We start from the raw sequence: 15,537 nt of genomic DNA, 5'->3' as shown, positions 1-15,537 counted from the left end.
GAGGCTCTTGATTAGCCGCTGCGAGATGGACCGCCCATCGTGACTCGCGACCACTTTGAGCAGGGAAGGCCATGCCACCATCCTTGCCTGCCAGAACGCCGGTGCCCACCGGGCAGATCGTGCATGCCTGACATATATTCCCGGCGTCCCGACACTCTGGCTCGCCTCCGCCCCTGTCCGAAGCCTACTGCCCGTGCCTTTTCGTCTCTTGGCACAACGTGGGTGCTGGCTCATCCATCTTGACGGCACCGCGCACGCGTTACGGTAGCCATTCAGTCGCCATATCGACCCATCCGAAAAAGCTCCGACCGCCTACCGGACGGCCTCAGACTTGAGGGCGCTCAACGGCCGGCACTGGGCCACCTCTCGCGCCTCGCCGGCCCCTAACGCAGCTCTAATTATTATCAAGCTACCCCAGGCCTCATATCCGGATCAGAGAGTCTACCTATCGCAGCGATGAAGTATTGCAAATTGTTATTGTCGGCCGCCCTCCTGGCTCTGCCAGCCTTGGCCGAAGACGTGTCCCTGAACAACACGCTTGCCCTCTTTCCGAAGTGCGCGGTATGGAACAGCCTCCTCGGTCACCGGCCACCACGATAGTCGTCGGGAGCCAAGTACTGACATTGGCTCCAGGCCCCATGCTTGCCACTGATCGTGGACAAGGCCAACAATGTCGCCGCCAACGAGACTTCACTATGCACCAATCAGACTGTCCAGGACACCGTCATGTTGTGTGTCATGGGCAGCTGCTCTATAAAAGAGTCCATGTGTGAGCAATGAGTTTTCTCCGGTCTTCACAGACGTAGGCTAACTTCGGCAGTTTCCAAGAACCTCACAACCACAGCTTGCAACGAGCCTATCCGCGATAGATCGAGTCGATACATTGCCATTTCAGACGCATTTTCCATCATCGCTTCCATCTTCGTCATACAGCGCTTCGCGTACAAGTTCTGGGCCAAGTTAGATTTCGGATTAGACGATTTATTCACCCTCATCACCCTCATCGTCAGCTTCCCCGTCACTTACTTCAATGCCTACACCCTGGTCTGGAATGGCGTTGGCCGCGACAGCTGGACGTTGTCCCTCGATCAAGTCATTGGCTTCGTCAAGTACTTTTACATCATGGAGGTTATTTACTTTGCCGAAGTCTCTATCCTCAAACTCGCTCTCCTCTTCTTCTATATCCGAATCTTTCCGACTACTACGGTTCGCCGGCTGCTCTGGGGAACCATCGCCGTCGTGTCGCTATTTGGCGTCACGTTTGTGTTTCTGGCAACGTTCCAATGCATCCCCATCGAGTATTATTGGTGGCAGTGGGCTGCGGATGGCGTGCATCACGGCACGTGCATCGACATCATGGGCATTGGCTGGAGCAATGCCGCCATAAGCATTGCGCTGGATGCGTGGATGCTTGGCATTCCGCTCTGGCAGTTGAGAAGTCTGAACCTGGACATGAGGAAGAAGGTTGGCGTGGCGATGATGTTCTGCGTGGGCACTTTGTGAGTCTCTGCTATCTGTCCGAAATAAGCACAAATCGCTAATCTTACTCGATCTAGTGTTACCATCGTCAGCATGCTTCGGCTTCGATCGCTGGTCCAGGCCGGCGCCAGCACAGTCAACCCAACATGGGACTTTTTCGAGGCCGGCGTTTGGTCTACCGTGGAGATCAATGTCGGCATCATTTGCATTTGCATGCCCTCCCTGCGACTGCTCCTCGTGAGATTATTTCCCGGTCTACGTGGAATGTCGGCGCGATACTACGGCAGGTCCACAAACGGACAACATCGATCGGGGACCGCGGGCGTGGCCGGCCTCCCGCTCGGAACTGGCACAAGGTCGCATGCGGAGCGGTCGAAGCACCGTCCCGATGTCAACGAGAACCAAATCACCTACCAGACTACGTACACTGTCGAATTTGGCGACAAGAACGCAGACAAGTACAACGACGATGTACAGCTGGTTCGCATGCGAGACGGTGACGCAAAGAGTGCAAGGTCGGCGAGCGGAGCTTCCAGCTTTTCATGACCTCGGCGTCGCGGGGATGATGTTGCATATTAGCCATATATATACGTTTCACATTTAAATACTATCGAAATACCCAACAACTTTTACCCCCCGGCGCATGGATGTCTTTGGCGGCCGGGCTCATCGCTTGGTGTAGACGCCCGTGCTCTCTGCGTGATACCCCTTCTTGCCGACCTTGCCCGTCAGCTCGCTCCTCCACGCCTCTCCTCGTGCCAGCCTCTCAATCGTCTTCTCGAACGTATACTCAGGCTGCCAGCCCAGCTCGCGCACCGCCTTCGTCGAGTCGTATACGCGGTCCACCCGCGCGAGGTGCTTCCACCCCTTCTCCGCAAACACCTTGTTGATGGTCTCACCAGCCGCATCATCACCGACGGGCACCGCACGGAACACACCTGATGGGTCGCGGTCCAGCGTAGCCAGCGTCTCCGCGTCGTTTCGGAACGGCGGCGGCGCGCTGATGATGTACTTTCCCCAGCCAATGTCGCGCGCGCGGCCCATGGCACAAACCGCCGCGGACACAATGTCCGCGATATCGCACCGCCGATACGCCAGTTCCAAGACCTTAAGGTTCTCATCCGTCATGGCCGCACGACGATCCTCATCGTCATCCTCCTCAGGAAAGAAGCGCGACGTGCGCAGCACCAGCGTCGGCATGCCCGTCTGGCGCTGAACCAGCGCGCACATGTCCTCAGCAGCGACCTTCGTGACGCCGTAGATGTTCTTAGGCACGGGCACGACGGTCTCATCGATCCACGCCGCAGGGGATCCAGGCTTGGGGCTGAGCGCCATGCCAAACGTGCTGGTAGTGCTGAAGAAGATGAAGGCGTCGACGCGGGGGAGCCTGGCGGCGGACTCCTCGAGGAGGACGAGGGTGCCGGTGATGTTGGTGTCGACGAAGGACTGCTTGGGGTGGCTGCCGACGTGGGGCTTGTGCAGGGTCGCGGCGTGGAGGACGCGCGTGATGGAGGGGTGGGCGGCGAGGAGGGAGGCGATGAAGGGCCGGTCGGAGATGGAGCCGACGTGGGTGGTTGTCGGGGAGGGGAGGATGTCGATGCCGAGGGGGGTGAAGCCCTGGGAGGGGAGGCTCAGCATGAGGGCGGTGCCGAGGTGGCCCGATGAGCCGGTGACGAGGACGTCGTAGGGGGCCATGATGATGAGAAGCAGATGGATGTGTGTGTGCGCTGTGAGTGTGGTGGTTGTTGTTGTTGTTGTTGGCCGGCGATGAGTGGGCGTGGATATGAGGCTATATAGACGCTCAGTGATGAATGATCGTGAGTTGAGGAAGTTGTCGCGGCTAAGCGGACATTCGACGACGCGACTAGTAGTCTTCTGCCTTGCGTGTCGTCAAGTATCACAACGGCGTTCAAGCTCAGGCAATACGATGATTCTCTCACCGCAAGGGGGGCTGCAGTAGGTGGTGAGCCGACGCCGCAATTGCTGAGTAGCCGAGGTCGTTGTCGTGGTTTGTAGTAACTCGCCGATCGCCACACAGATCTGGTGTTCCGACCGGATAGCTGTAGAGTCACGGACCGAACTGGAGAGCCGCGAACACTAAACACGGCTGGCGAGAGACGCAAAAGTCGAGAAAGCGGAGTGCCCTGAAAGAACCGGAGCCGCCGCTGTGGGGCGACTGGCTCCGGCGTGCGTCGTGGTGTTTCTCGACCCCGTAATGGTCGGCGTGACTCAGTGCCCGCCTCTTGGTCGGCAGCCTCCGAGGGCCCTATTCTGTACCAATTGTCCTTTCAATTCACTCCTCAAAACTCCATGACTTTTTTGCATCAATCCTCGTGCGTGCCGACGAGGCGGAATCGCGGCCCAAAGTTGGCCAGCCTCGTCGCCCGCGTCTCCATGCGCTCAATCTCCTCGCCGAGCTCCTCCATCTCGTGCTCGGCCTCTGCCCTGTCCGCCTCGTCCGTCTCGCGCGTGCCGACCTTGCCGACATCGCCGCCAGCCGCTCCGTGTCCCGCCTCCGACGGCTCTCCCGCCTCGGCACCTTCCCCGTGCAAGGGCTTTTCGCAGGCGACGCGTCGGTCGTGCTCGCGCTCCAGCGCCAGCGCCGCCTCGACGCGCAGACGCATCGCCTCCTGCGCCGACTCCTCCGTCAGAGCCGCATAGTGGCACCGCCGAAACACGCCGAGCGTCGTCCAGAACAGCCCGCTCACCTCGTAGGCGAACAGGATCGGCAGCGCGTAGTGCAGGTGCGGGTTGCAGCCGCCCGACCACACGTCCGTGAGCGCCTCGTAGGCCTCGTGCGCGGGCAGCGCGTACGCCCAGCGGTAAAACGGCGACGACAGGTCGAACGGCAGGATGATGGACGTGACGTTGAGGACGACCCAGCTGATGAGCGCCATGGAGATGTACTGCGGCGGGATCCAGATGGTGAAGACGTCGAGCGTCAGGAAGTTGACGTGCGCGAACAGCCACATGACGAGCCAGGTGAGCGCAAACTGCGTCCCGGACACGTCCCAGCTGGTGCGGAACGCCCAGATGGCGCACGTCAGCAGCAGCGACCCCGTCATGGTGAAGACGGTCGAGATGGCGTCGCGCACCAGCACGATGCGCCCCGGCGAGATGCGCGTGTAGATCTTGAACTGCACGTACAGCCCGTTGATGATGGCCAGGTAGAAGAAGTCCTGGATCAGCACCAGCACGATGACGATGGTGTTGTACACGGCGCGCGGGCCCTGCGTCGTGCGCTTGATGTTGTACGAGGTGAGCGTCCACGGGGTCGTAAAGGCGGCCATCGCTGCGCCGTCGTTGGGCGGGATGCTCGCGAGCGCAGCCGTGCCGTTGAGTGAATAGTACGCGACGCGGGCGGCCTCGGAGAGCGTCTGGAGGTTGCCGGCGATGAGGCCGTCCATGACGGTCGGATACCGCACCTCGTTCCAGATGAACGAGAGCACGTTGGACGCATTGTAAGGCGAAGAGCTGGCGCCCGAGATGGCATCGGCCAGCGCCGTCGACGCTCCCTGTGTCGTATACAGAGCGGCCCAGTAGTCGGTGTTGCAGACGGCTTCTCTCAGCGCTCCCGTCGTGGGATAGTCGGCGACGGCCTTTTCTATCAGAGTCGGGAAGCCGCTCGACTTCAAAGACGCATAGGCCTGTCGCACGGCGTCACCAATGATGCCACCATCGTAGTCCACCCACAGCACGGTAAGGCTGTGGACGCGGGTCTCCTGCTGGTACAGCGACCCGAAGAGGTAGCAGAACAGGCTGAAGAAGAGCACCACGATGAGCACAAAGTTGAGTCCCGCCGCCTTGAGGAACTTGATCCGGTAGGTCCTGACCTCGGGGTGCGACAGGGGCAGCCGCGTGTGCCACGCCCGGGGCCATATGTTGCGAATGGCCTGGGGCGCCATGATGATGAAGCTGCGAGTCGCAAGGCCGTGAGCTACGGGCCAGCAGGGCGTTGATGAGCTTCAATGCAGCCGTATCAATATTTAATACCGTTGAGCCCCGGTGACGCACCCTGTCTCAGCCCTGTTATCGGAGGCTGGCAGCAGCCATCCCGGCGCCCGGCAGTATCGGATCCGTCGGCTTCAGCGCCGCGCCGCGAACCCTGCCGAACTTTATTCAGCAGGCTGTTCTCGAATGCCTCCAGGTGCCGGCGGGCCCCGGGAGACCCCCACCAAGTGCCATCGAGGCGCCGGGGCCGCTGTGGCACGCCCTTCGTCAAGCGGCCGGTTTGACAGCTGGGTGGTGGACCGCCCGCCGTGTCTGCTGGCTGTAATTCGTCAGCGGCAGTCTCTTTCTCTGGTTGAAGAAGAGGCATTTAATAATCGTGGCTCAAGTGCAATTTGCCGGGGGCTTGCCTTGTAAAAGTCGTTACAGAGCCAGGCACAACGGCTAACAAGGAAGCTGGACCTGCAGGCGGCATCACCGATTATTCCCATGTTGATTCCACATCCCGCTTTCTAGCAGCCAGATGCGGGAATAGCATGCCGCGGTGGTGAAATTGTTCCCGATGCCGGACCAGGTGGTTCATGTTACTCATTTACACCGGCATCTGCCATCTAGTCAAGGCGGGATTGCCAATGATCTGCGTAGCGCTTACTGCTAGCAGGCGATCACAGCGGGCGACATCCAGCGTGGGGATAAACTGTATGCATAACACTAGCTGTAACGAGAAATCTACACGAGCGCCTCTCATCCTGCCCACAACCAGGGACATCCCCATAACATCTGCTGTTTGAAGAGTTCTAATTGCGTTCAGAGGAGTTTATAACAGCAAGTTACAGCCCACATCCCTCACTGCGCCCTGCCTGGTACGAGTTAGTCTCAACTCATCCAACGTACTCTCCGTGAGCTCTTACCATCTCATCCATCTAAGCAAAAATCACTGGTAGCATCGGTACGAGTCAATCGCCTCCCAGGACGACGCATCGCACGTTTGTCCGGCGTTGCAGTAGTAGGTCGTGCCGAACGGGTTGCCGCACATGGTGGTGTAGAACTCGCAGCGGTCGGTGCCGGGCGGCGGGACCTCCACCTTGCACAGGTTATCCGTCTTGAAGCCACTCACGTTGGTGCAGTCGTCGCCGTTGGTCTGCGTCTGCTGGTTCTCGCCACCGCAGCCGTGCCATCGCACGATGGTGCTGGCGGCCTGGGCGCCCGAGACGAGAGCCACGATGATGGGGAGGGCGGTCTGGACCTTCATGTTGTTTGATGTTGAAGAGTGTCTTGTTAAGTGGAATTCGTTGGCTTGTATAGAAGATGTGCTGCTGCTGTGAGATAAGAAGACGAGCCGACTTGATGGAGGCAAAGACGCATATTTATATTCCTCCAGTTCTAGTCTTCTCCTCGCTTTCTCTATGCTCTCTTTCAACTGTGCTTGAAGCATCGCCGCCTAGTCACTGATGCTTCATTAGGCATTCCTCTGCTTTGGGACGTCGATCATCTCTCCTCCTGTAAGCGGACAGCCTTACAACAGCCGCATCGTGTTTTCGTATACCTAAACTCGTCCATCTGCCGTAGGGCCAAGATGATCGGCAGTCGCCCGGCCGCCAATCACTTTGGCAATGGCTTCCATGCAGGCCAACGGCACATCGCCCGCGCCCCACCAGCTGAAAAGCCGACATTGTCAGCATGCAACGTCAATCGGCCGGAATCACCGCGATGTCTCATACCAGTCGCCCAGAAGTCTGCCCGAGGATCACCGGCCGTCTGAACAGGTGTCGCTCGCGCTGTGGTTTCGAGGCTTCTTGTGCCTGGTTTGGGCCAAGGCAGACCCGGGCGAAGAGGCTATTTTTGACTCAGGGGCCCTCAAGGCACCGAGATTATTTGCCCTATTGGGCATCGGGTCGTCGCCATTGGCGATACTCGAGAGCGCCTCGTCGGTGAAATGATGGCCGAAGGTAACGCCTTCATTACATCATGCTATTCTTGGCTTTTGTCATGGCCGCGCCCAACCGCTGCATGTACGGAACAGGCAGAGGGCCAGGTATGGCCGGAATCACGGCCGCGCTCGCGACCTGTTCAGCATGCCACTGGGAAAGCATCTTTGACCATAACAAGCAGTCGACAAGCCCCCAAAATGCCAATCGAGTGACTTCTGTGGACATGGCGCGTATACGACGTTTCTTCTTCTCATTCTTGCAACCTCGATAGAGTTAATGTCACGTTGACTATGTGAGATATGTGGTCTGCAAGGGCTTACCCCCTTGGCAGGGCATAGGCATGTAGACACCAAATCGCCTGTGACATCACATCTCCCCTTTGGGAGGCAGAAGTGCATTCAATCCGGAGCCCCGTTCTCCGTGCCGTAGATACGTGATCAAGTATTGTGTCCACTTGTACTTTCCCGACGGCTGGCCCGAAGTTGCCGAAGCCTGATGCAAGCGGCGCTCCCTGTCAGCTCGCCACGAGATGTTAGCTCTCGTGCCCAACCCGGGGCTTCAAGACTCGCAAAGCCTTCCCCGCACTTGCTCGGGTATCAGCGGTGAAACTTGCGCTTCAGAGGCAGATTGGCATGGCCCGAGCTTTTGGTGTTTGCCACGGGGATGGAGTGGTCAAACATATGAATCAGAGAAGCCTAATCTACCGAGGAAGTCCTCCTCATCACTATCTCGTGTGCGTTGGTCGAAAATGATGCATGGGAGGCGCGTCACTGGAACGCGCGGCGGCAGCTTCACGTTGCTCTCGACGCGAGATCTCAGTTCTAGAACCCGTCTTCTCTATACAACCTCTTAGTAACCGCACGAGATGCCCAATCAGGGCTGTCAACATTTCACCACTCAGCAAGTCTACACACGGGAATAACAGTCGTTGGTCAATGGACACACAGGCGCCCAGCCAACGAAGTGGTCACAGCTTTAGAGTTAAGTTGGTTGTGCACAACTCATGTTTGCCAACAACGAAGCGTGGGGGAGATAAAAGAGGGAGACCTTCCGGCTTTCCTCTGCTTTCTTCTTGTATCTGCCTCACCACCGGATCTGGTGCTCTGAGGGTGTGTCTCTTGGCCAGTGTTGTCCCGCCGTCCGTTCCGTCGATCCATACGTAGTGAGAACCAAGTCAATATGGCGGACTCAGAGGAGAAGGAGCACCGTGTAGTCATGGGCCCGGCTACTTTTGTTACGGGACAAGAGACGGACGGGGAGGAGGAAGGGCGCCATGAGCTCAAGCGAGAAATGAAGCCAAGACATGTGCAGATGTTCTCCATCGCCTGCGCCATTGGCACGGGACTGATCATTGGCAGCGGAACTGCCCTGGTGCGCGGCGGTCCCGGGAGCCTATTCGTTGCTTATGTGATGGTCGGGTTCGCCGTCTTCTTCGTGATGACGTCGCTCGGCGAGATGGCTGCCTTGCTTCCCATGAACAAGGGCTTTGCAGGCTACGCTAGTAGGATGGTAGATCCTGCCTTTGGGTAAGTCTCGGGCTCACATGGATGTGGCTACAACTCAGGATCTTGAAACAGAGTCCGGATGTCGCAGTACACCAGGTCAAGGTTGGAATGCTGATCGTTTGTCCCGCCCAGATTTGCATGCGGATGGAATTACTTCTTCAAATATGTCCTCGCGACACCTACCAATTTGACCGGCGCAGGACTCATCATCCGTTACTGGAGACCGGACCTCAACGTTGCCATTTGGATCACAGTGTTTGGCGTTGCTATTGCCATCATCAACGTAAGTGGATTTTGAACCGAGGGGGTCCCGATTGCGAAATGGCATGCTAATCAGGGTACGCTGGCAGAGTCTGCATGTATCACGCCTGGGCGAGACAGAGTTCGTGCTCGGGTGTGCCAAGATCACCATCATGACCATCATGATCCTGTCCTGCTTCGTCATTTCCCTCGGCGGCGGCCCAAACCACGACCGGTCAGGCTTCCGGTATTGGTCCGATCCTGGTGCCTTTGCTGAATACTTGGCCAAGGGAAACCTGGGTCGATTTCTCGGCTTCTGGGCATGCCTGTGCCAGTCATGCTTTTCGTACCTCGGAACTGAAGTGGTCGGCATGACGTTTGGCGAAACGCCGAACCCAAGGAAGAATATTCCTCGGGCCGTCAAGCATACTTTCTGGAGAATCACGCTCTTTTACGTCATTGGCGTCCTGGTGCTTGGCATGGCAGTGAAGCCTGATAGCAAAGACCTCAAGGAGGCCACCACGAAAACGACGAGTGCTAGTACGTCTCGAACCTTGTCCCTAATCATCCAGCACCCTGTCAGCTCACACAACCAGGTGCTTCTCCATTCGTTTTGGCCATGACTATGGCCGGCATAAAGATTTTCCCTGATTTCATCAACGCGTGCCTGCTCTTCTTCACCTGCAGCGCTGCCTGTACAGGTAAGTGGCCGTATGCTCCTTTGACTGCACTCGCGAGTCGGCGAGGGTTAACGAGAAGCTCTCGCAGATGTGTATTGCGCGTCACGAACGCTCTATGGTCTGGCTCGGGACGGACAAGCCCCCAGAATATTTGGCAAGACGCTCAAGAATGGCAACCCGATCTGGGCAGTCATGGTGTCGTGTCTTCCAGTTCTTATGGGCTACATGAACGCCAGAACATCCTCGGCCGTCGTGTTCCAGTATTTCGTGAGTTTGACTACGATCTTCGCCGTCCTCAACTGGATGTGCGTACTCTTGTCATATATCGCGTTCCGTCGGGCGCTTAAGGCTCAAAACTTCAACTTCGATGATCTGCCCTATCGGGCAATGGGGCAGCCATGGGGGGCGTATTACGCTCTCTTGATAACTCTCGCTGTCTGTCTGTTCAGCGGTATGTATCTCAGTCCCCCATCACAACTGCGGGGAGTCGGTGCCGCGGATGTGATTAATTACTGACGCCACGCAAACAGGCTATGATGCGTTTTACCCGAAATTCAAGCCGGATCAATTCGTGCTGAAGTACCTGGGAAATGTATTGTTTGTGCTCAATGTCCTGATCTGGAAATACTTCAAGCGCACCAAGAGGATCAAGTCGAGCGAAGTGGACTTGGTCACTGGTCGCAGGGCGTTTGAGAAGACGGAGACAGACGAGCCTGGATGGACCAGAAGCATCCGAAACGTATTCGCTAGGGGCAGGGACAACTGAGGACCATAATGAAGTGGCTGCGGCACAAAGTCAGAATGGTTTGCGGAGTGGCTGCCTTAAACATATCTTCCCAGGCTTCAATACACTACTAAGTGGTTTCATACCTTTCCTCGATCAAATGACATTGCGATAATAGAGCAGCGCTGCACTGGAGCAGACACCTCATTTATCGACAGCCGGTTTTTCCTGCAGCCCTGCAAGGCGATTGCGGGCGCACTAGGACAGTTTGCGGCAGGTCAGCTGAAGTGCAGGTTGCCAGGGTGTCTGGCGGCTGATGGGCGCGTCCAGGGGCGCGTCGAACCACGTGCAATGTCGTCTTCAATATTCCGATGCAGCGTAACAAACCTCCTCTTGGTCTGGTGGAAGAGGTCGCCCGTAAGAATACTTCACGGACCGTTCCGGCTGGGCACGCCGCCGGCTCAACAACGCCCGAGGGACAGCCATGTTTGGGAAAAGCAGACCCAGCAAAGCCGACGACGACCGATACAGGGGCTATCCACTGGAATGGCCCACGAGCGACCGCTGGAATCCGCACTACGACGTCCCGCGCAACTCGCTCGAAAACCCAAACTCAAACACGCCCGCTCGGCGGGAGACGACAGCCACACCACCAGAATGCTTCGACACAGGCTCCAGAAAACAGCCGTCGGCCACTGCGAGGGAGCTGCCGATAAACGCCGAGGATGGCGTTGAAGGGACCGAGAAGCGACAGCATGCTGAGCTCGAAGCCGAAGAGGAGGGTCTGGCAGATTTGTCGCACTGGCTCGAGACGCTGGGGGAGATATACATGAACAATCTCGACAATCGCGCTCGATGGGACCCGCGCTGGCTAAACGTCACTCGTCGCGAGCGGTACGACGGCCTCCGATCCGCCTCGATTACGATCCTCGACTATGTCGCCGGCGACACTGGCCCACGAACGGCGCCCATTGCGGGGAAGAGGCACCTGGCTGCTGCGCTGCAATCACGACCAGATAATTCCGAGGTCAGGGTGGTCATGGTCACCGATCTGAGCCGGTTCGTCATGGGCGCATTAGGTCAACTGTTTGACATTGACCCGGAATTCTGGTTCGAGCATCTCGCAAACTCGGGCTATGCGGCGAGCGATAGCCAGCTCAAGGTGGCCAATGCCGTGTGGATGAACTGGGCTGAACGAGAGACGCGATTCCGCCATCAAGCCCTCCCTGGCGTTGGCCAGCGCACAGAGTGGAATTCTCGGCGCCGCGCGAAGGGCCGCACCTGGGCGCATCTGCGTTGGGGCCGTCTAGGCTTGATGCATTACCTGGGCAAGAAGGGCTTCCACGAGGATGAGATTGAGAGAAGGCTTGGAGACGGCCGGTGGATTGTTGAACGGGATATCACCCTGGACAAGAATGGCTTGCTGATGACGGAGAGGAGACTTGCCAAGGCGAAGAGAGCAAGCGAGAAGCGAAATAAGAAGCAGCCAGCGACGACAACAGCGCCGGAGATGCCAGGAAGAGCCAAGTCGACGAATGTCTACCGTTCGTATAGCACGTTCGAAGGCCTTCCCAAAAATGTTTCGGCGTGGAGGAATCGGGATCTGAGAGTCGTCGCGCCCGAGGGCGTGAGTTACTGGTCGGGAATGGATCATCACGGGAAGAGAACAGGTGAGCCTCTCTCCGCCTCGTCGACTTTGCAGCTTCGGGACTCACATATTTGCTAGTTGTACTGCTGCTTGACCCCGTCCGGCGCATGAAGCATACGAAGACGGGCGAGCTTACCCCCGCACTTACTTTTATGCCCAGAGCGGCGGAGATCGAGTCGTACTCGGACGAGGAGCTGTGGCGTGGCCCTTCTCCCGAGGAGACTTATCTCGACCCGCCACCGCCCCCCTTCTCCAAGGCAGACCTAAAGCGACAAAAGAAGGAGGCAATCAAGCAACGGCTAAAGAGCAAGAAGCTGCGGACCGACCCCGAGCAGGAAAAGGATGCATTCGCTGCTTCCGCCCCGAGGGAATCTGCATTCGACGACGAGTCGGTATCTGCCTACACCAGTGACGAGGAGTACGACGAAGACTATGAGAAGGAACTGCGAGAGGATTATGCCGACCCGAAGCCGCACTCTCGCGATCGCGACTACGCCAGGAAGTATTCTCTGCCAACCGACAGTCTGTTGCGTCGTCAAATGAGCACCCTTTCCACGGAGGCAATGAGTGACGATCAATCCCTCGTCACTTCAATCCTGGCTCGCCTCATCCTCGACGATTTCCTCCAGCTTCTAGCTGAAATCCGTCTGCAACTCGACCACTTGGACAACGACATTAGCGCAGAGCTCTACGGTCAGCTAGTCGAGTCAATCGGCAATTCGACAAGACAGAACCTCAGTTGGATGCGGGCCACGCTGCAAGAGCTGCGCGACTGGAGCGACCATTTGTCGTCTACTGTGCTCATTCATGCGCACCCGGACATTACCGCGGAGCTCGCAGAACTCAGCCTGGACGTAAAGGCACTCCAAGCCCGCGCCGAGCAAACACTGAACCTGCTCCTGTCCTCTATGGGTCTGGCTCAGTCTTCCATGGTCATCGACCAAACCTCTGGCATCAATAAGCTCACCGAGCTAGCCTTCTTTTTCGTTCCGATCTCGTTCATTACCTCAGTCTTCTCGATGCAGGTATCTGAACTGACATCCACGCCTCCTCGAATCTGGACATGGGGTGTGGCACTCTCCACCGTCGTCCTGAGTACTTACTTCATTCGCTCGTCCCTTCGTTCCCCGTCTGTTCGCGTGGCTGTATTGCACTGCCGCGCGACCATCATCAACCGATTCTCCTCGTCACAGGCCTCATCCGCGTCGCGCCGTCTCAACACCGTCGGCAATCGTGCCATCGCCAAGTTCCTATTCTTCTTCATTTGCGTTGTCGGCATCCTGACCACCCTCGTGGTGGTGCTCAGCATCTTGTTCATCCTCTTATTTGGCGGATTGTGGTTGGGAACCATTGCGACAGCTCTTTACTTCATAATCACCCGATGGCCAGAACCAGCGGTACTGGTGCCGTGTTTCCTCAGCCTGCCGCTATCTGGGCTCGGGATGTACGCTACGTGGTACTGGTATGATGAGATCACGGACTGGGGAGAGGCGGTCGTGGAGGGCTCCGCCTACGTGATGAGGAGGATATTCCCGGACAAGTGGACTTTAGAGAAAGCTGACGACGAAGACTTGGCGAAAGAAGGCGTGAACACATACGCCAGACAGGCTCTCATTTTGGCAACGTAAGAATGCACCACATCATTTCGGCTGGATACAACTTGCAACGGTCGAACAGCTAGGATACCGAAAGGTAGTCAATCGCCATAGAAGTAGACAAAATTAAGCCTATCCAGCAAAGCCAGCTCTATGAGTGTGTAGGGAAGAGTAGCTGGTCGATGTCGGAGTAGTCGAGATTATAAAACTCCCCGGCGATGCTGTCCAGCCAAGAAGTATCCTCGGGCCTCCACGAGAGAGGCTCATCGGTGATCGCGTCGGAAGCGAACACTGGAAACAACTTGGTCAACTTGTCCAGCTCTGAGGCCCCCTTCTCCTTCCATCTTTGATGCAGCAATATGAGCAAGGAGGCGGTAGTGAGCGCTTCCCTTGTGGCGTCAGTTTTGTAGATGGCCGCGACGTTGCTCAGGCACTGCATGGCGTCCTTGAGCTGGGCTATTGACGACAGGCTGTCAAAGGCAAGAAGCACGCAGACAATCTGGAAGGGCACGTTGGCCATGTGATGCCACGGAGATCGGGCGTCCAGGATATCTTGAGCGGCGCTTATTCCCTTTGCAGTGAGGTTGAGTATCTTGTCCATCATGGCTCCAGTGAAAGAGACATTTGTCGACTGCAACCGGCGGCAGAGGCACAGGGCCAAGTTACACTGGGCAAGAATAGACGGTGGACTTGTGTGGGTGCGCTCCATGACGGCCGACAGAGCAGCTATCAAATCCGCGGCCTCGGGTGTCTTCTGCGGGTCGAGCTCTGCAGAATACGGAAGCAGCTCCATGAGCTCGCCGGTCTTATCTCCTTCTCGCGCAGCCGGCACCATCATGCTCTCGTTGTATAGTGAAACCCTGGATCGGCCCATGTCGAACGACATCCAGATGTTCAGGTGCTGCGCAACGGCCATGAGTCTCCGACGTGTTTCCGGATCGACTTGCTCCGCCGGTATTGCGAGCACGGACTCGCTTGTTGGTTCGCAATGGAGGCCAGCGGCTTCTAGCATGTGAACAACGATGCAGCTCGCCATCCAGGCGGCGTGATGGGTCCCCGCAACTCTTAGGTATATGGCCCGGAACAACCAGGCGGTGATGCTAGTTGCCGAGGGGTTGTCAGACATGGCTCGCTCAAGTGTCGCTCTTGCCGATTCCACCAGGTTGAGCTCCGCCCTTGTTGGTTCAACCTGAGAGAACAGGTAACCCAGACTGGCTATGCCGCAAAGAACAGCTTCTTCGATATTGTTGACCGTTGATGTGGTCCACCTTCGCACAATGAGCTCTTCCACCTGCTGGCGGTCAACGAACCCATAGACAGGATCGACCTTGCTAAAGTAAACAGACGCAAGTCGTCCCATTTCGCCTTGCGACAGTATGTCGGTGACTGGCTGCACGACTGGCGCACTCGTCATCTGCCTGGCACCGAGAAAGGCATTCCAGGCAAATGTATGCATACGAGGCGCATTTTTGGGGTCCAGTCTCAGGGCCAGTCTCCTCAGGAAAGCCGATCCCGAGTTTGCTTCCACAGAACGAAGATTGTTGGACGGATTCGCGGCCGATGTGACCCGGCCATTGAGCGGGCTCCAGGAATCTTGCTGCGACGAGACCGATGAGTGGGCGGGTTCGCACGGTTGCGAAGCGCCTCTCTTCCGCTTGCCGGCCGCCTTCTGGTACGTGCAGTCGTACTCGAATCTCAGACAGGCCCCGCAAGGCTGAGCGCCGTCGCATTTACGTTTCAGCTCTCTGCAGGGCTCACAAGCGAGCTTTGAGCGCTTCCGGCCCTGC

The 15,537-nt window shown here is 57.4% G+C and overlaps 7 protein-coding genes across 7 annotated transcripts; 3 read left to right on the top strand and 4 right to left on the bottom strand.

Annotated features, from left to right (window-relative positions):
* Window positions 1-456: 456 nt before the first annotated feature.
* On the top strand, window positions 457-2,025 carry PLICBS_007997 (uncharacterized protein; the record flags this gene model as incomplete). The annotated part of the gene is made up of 4 exons (XM_018324529.2): window positions 457-561; window positions 634-769; window positions 821-1,499; window positions 1,557-2,025. 4 exons carry the CDS (start codon window positions 457-459, stop codon window positions 2,023-2,025), a joined length of 1,389 nt encoding a protein of 462 aa, XP_018177708.2.
* A 120-nt stretch (window positions 2,026-2,145) lies between these two features.
* PLICBS_007996 (uncharacterized protein) lies at window positions 2,146-3,174 on the bottom strand (the record flags this gene model as incomplete). Its single annotated transcript, XM_018324530.2, has 1 exon — window positions 2,146-3,174. One exon carries the CDS (start codon window positions 3,172-3,174, stop codon window positions 2,146-2,148), a length of 1,029 nt encoding a protein of 342 aa, XP_018177709.2.
* A 629-nt stretch (window positions 3,175-3,803) lies between these two features.
* On the bottom strand, window positions 3,804-5,384 carry PLICBS_007995 (uncharacterized protein; the record flags this gene model as incomplete). The annotated part of the gene is made up of 1 exon (XM_018324531.2): window positions 3,804-5,384. The coding sequence occupies one exon, from the start codon at window positions 5,382-5,384 to the stop codon at window positions 3,804-3,806; it is 1,581 nt and encodes a 526-aa protein (XP_018177710.1).
* A 977-nt stretch (window positions 5,385-6,361) lies between these two features.
* Window positions 6,362-6,679, bottom strand: PLICBS_007994 (uncharacterized protein; the record flags this gene model as incomplete). Its single annotated transcript, XM_018324532.2, has 1 exon — window positions 6,362-6,679. The coding sequence occupies one exon, from the start codon at window positions 6,677-6,679 to the stop codon at window positions 6,362-6,364; it is 318 nt and encodes a 105-aa protein (XP_018177711.2).
* A 1,858-nt stretch (window positions 6,680-8,537) lies between these two features.
* PLICBS_007993 (uncharacterized protein) lies at window positions 8,538-10,549 on the top strand (the record flags this gene model as incomplete). The annotated part of the gene is made up of 6 exons (XM_018324533.2): window positions 8,538-8,884; window positions 8,996-9,146; window positions 9,214-9,643; window positions 9,700-9,804; window positions 9,872-10,234; window positions 10,314-10,549. The coding sequence occupies 6 exons, from the start codon at window positions 8,538-8,540 to the stop codon at window positions 10,547-10,549; spliced, it is 1,632 nt and encodes a 543-aa protein (XP_018177712.2).
* Window positions 10,550-10,991: 442 nt separating this feature from the next.
* PLICBS_007992 (uncharacterized protein) lies at window positions 10,992-13,783 on the top strand (the record flags this gene model as incomplete). Its single annotated transcript, XM_018324534.2, has 2 exons — window positions 10,992-12,177; window positions 12,234-13,783. 2 exons carry the CDS (start codon window positions 10,992-10,994, stop codon window positions 13,781-13,783), a joined length of 2,736 nt encoding a protein of 911 aa, XP_018177713.2.
* Window positions 13,784-13,901: 118 nt separating this feature from the next.
* Window positions 13,902-15,110, bottom strand: PLICBS_007991 (uncharacterized protein; the record flags this gene model as incomplete). Its single annotated transcript, XM_018324535.2, has 1 exon — window positions 13,902-15,110. The coding sequence occupies one exon, from the start codon at window positions 15,108-15,110 to the stop codon at window positions 13,902-13,904; it is 1,209 nt and encodes a 402-aa protein (XP_018177714.2).
* Window positions 15,111-15,537: the final 427 nt, after the last annotated feature.

Source organism: Purpureocillium lilacinum (genome assembly GCF_023168085.1).
Source record: "Purpureocillium lilacinum CBS 284.36 DNA, scaffold_6, whole genome shotgun sequence".
NCBI classification, from domain to species: Eukaryota; Fungi; Ascomycota; class Sordariomycetes; order Hypocreales; family Ophiocordycipitaceae; genus Purpureocillium; species Purpureocillium lilacinum.
This window is presented reverse-complemented; position numbering and strand designations above follow the sequence as displayed.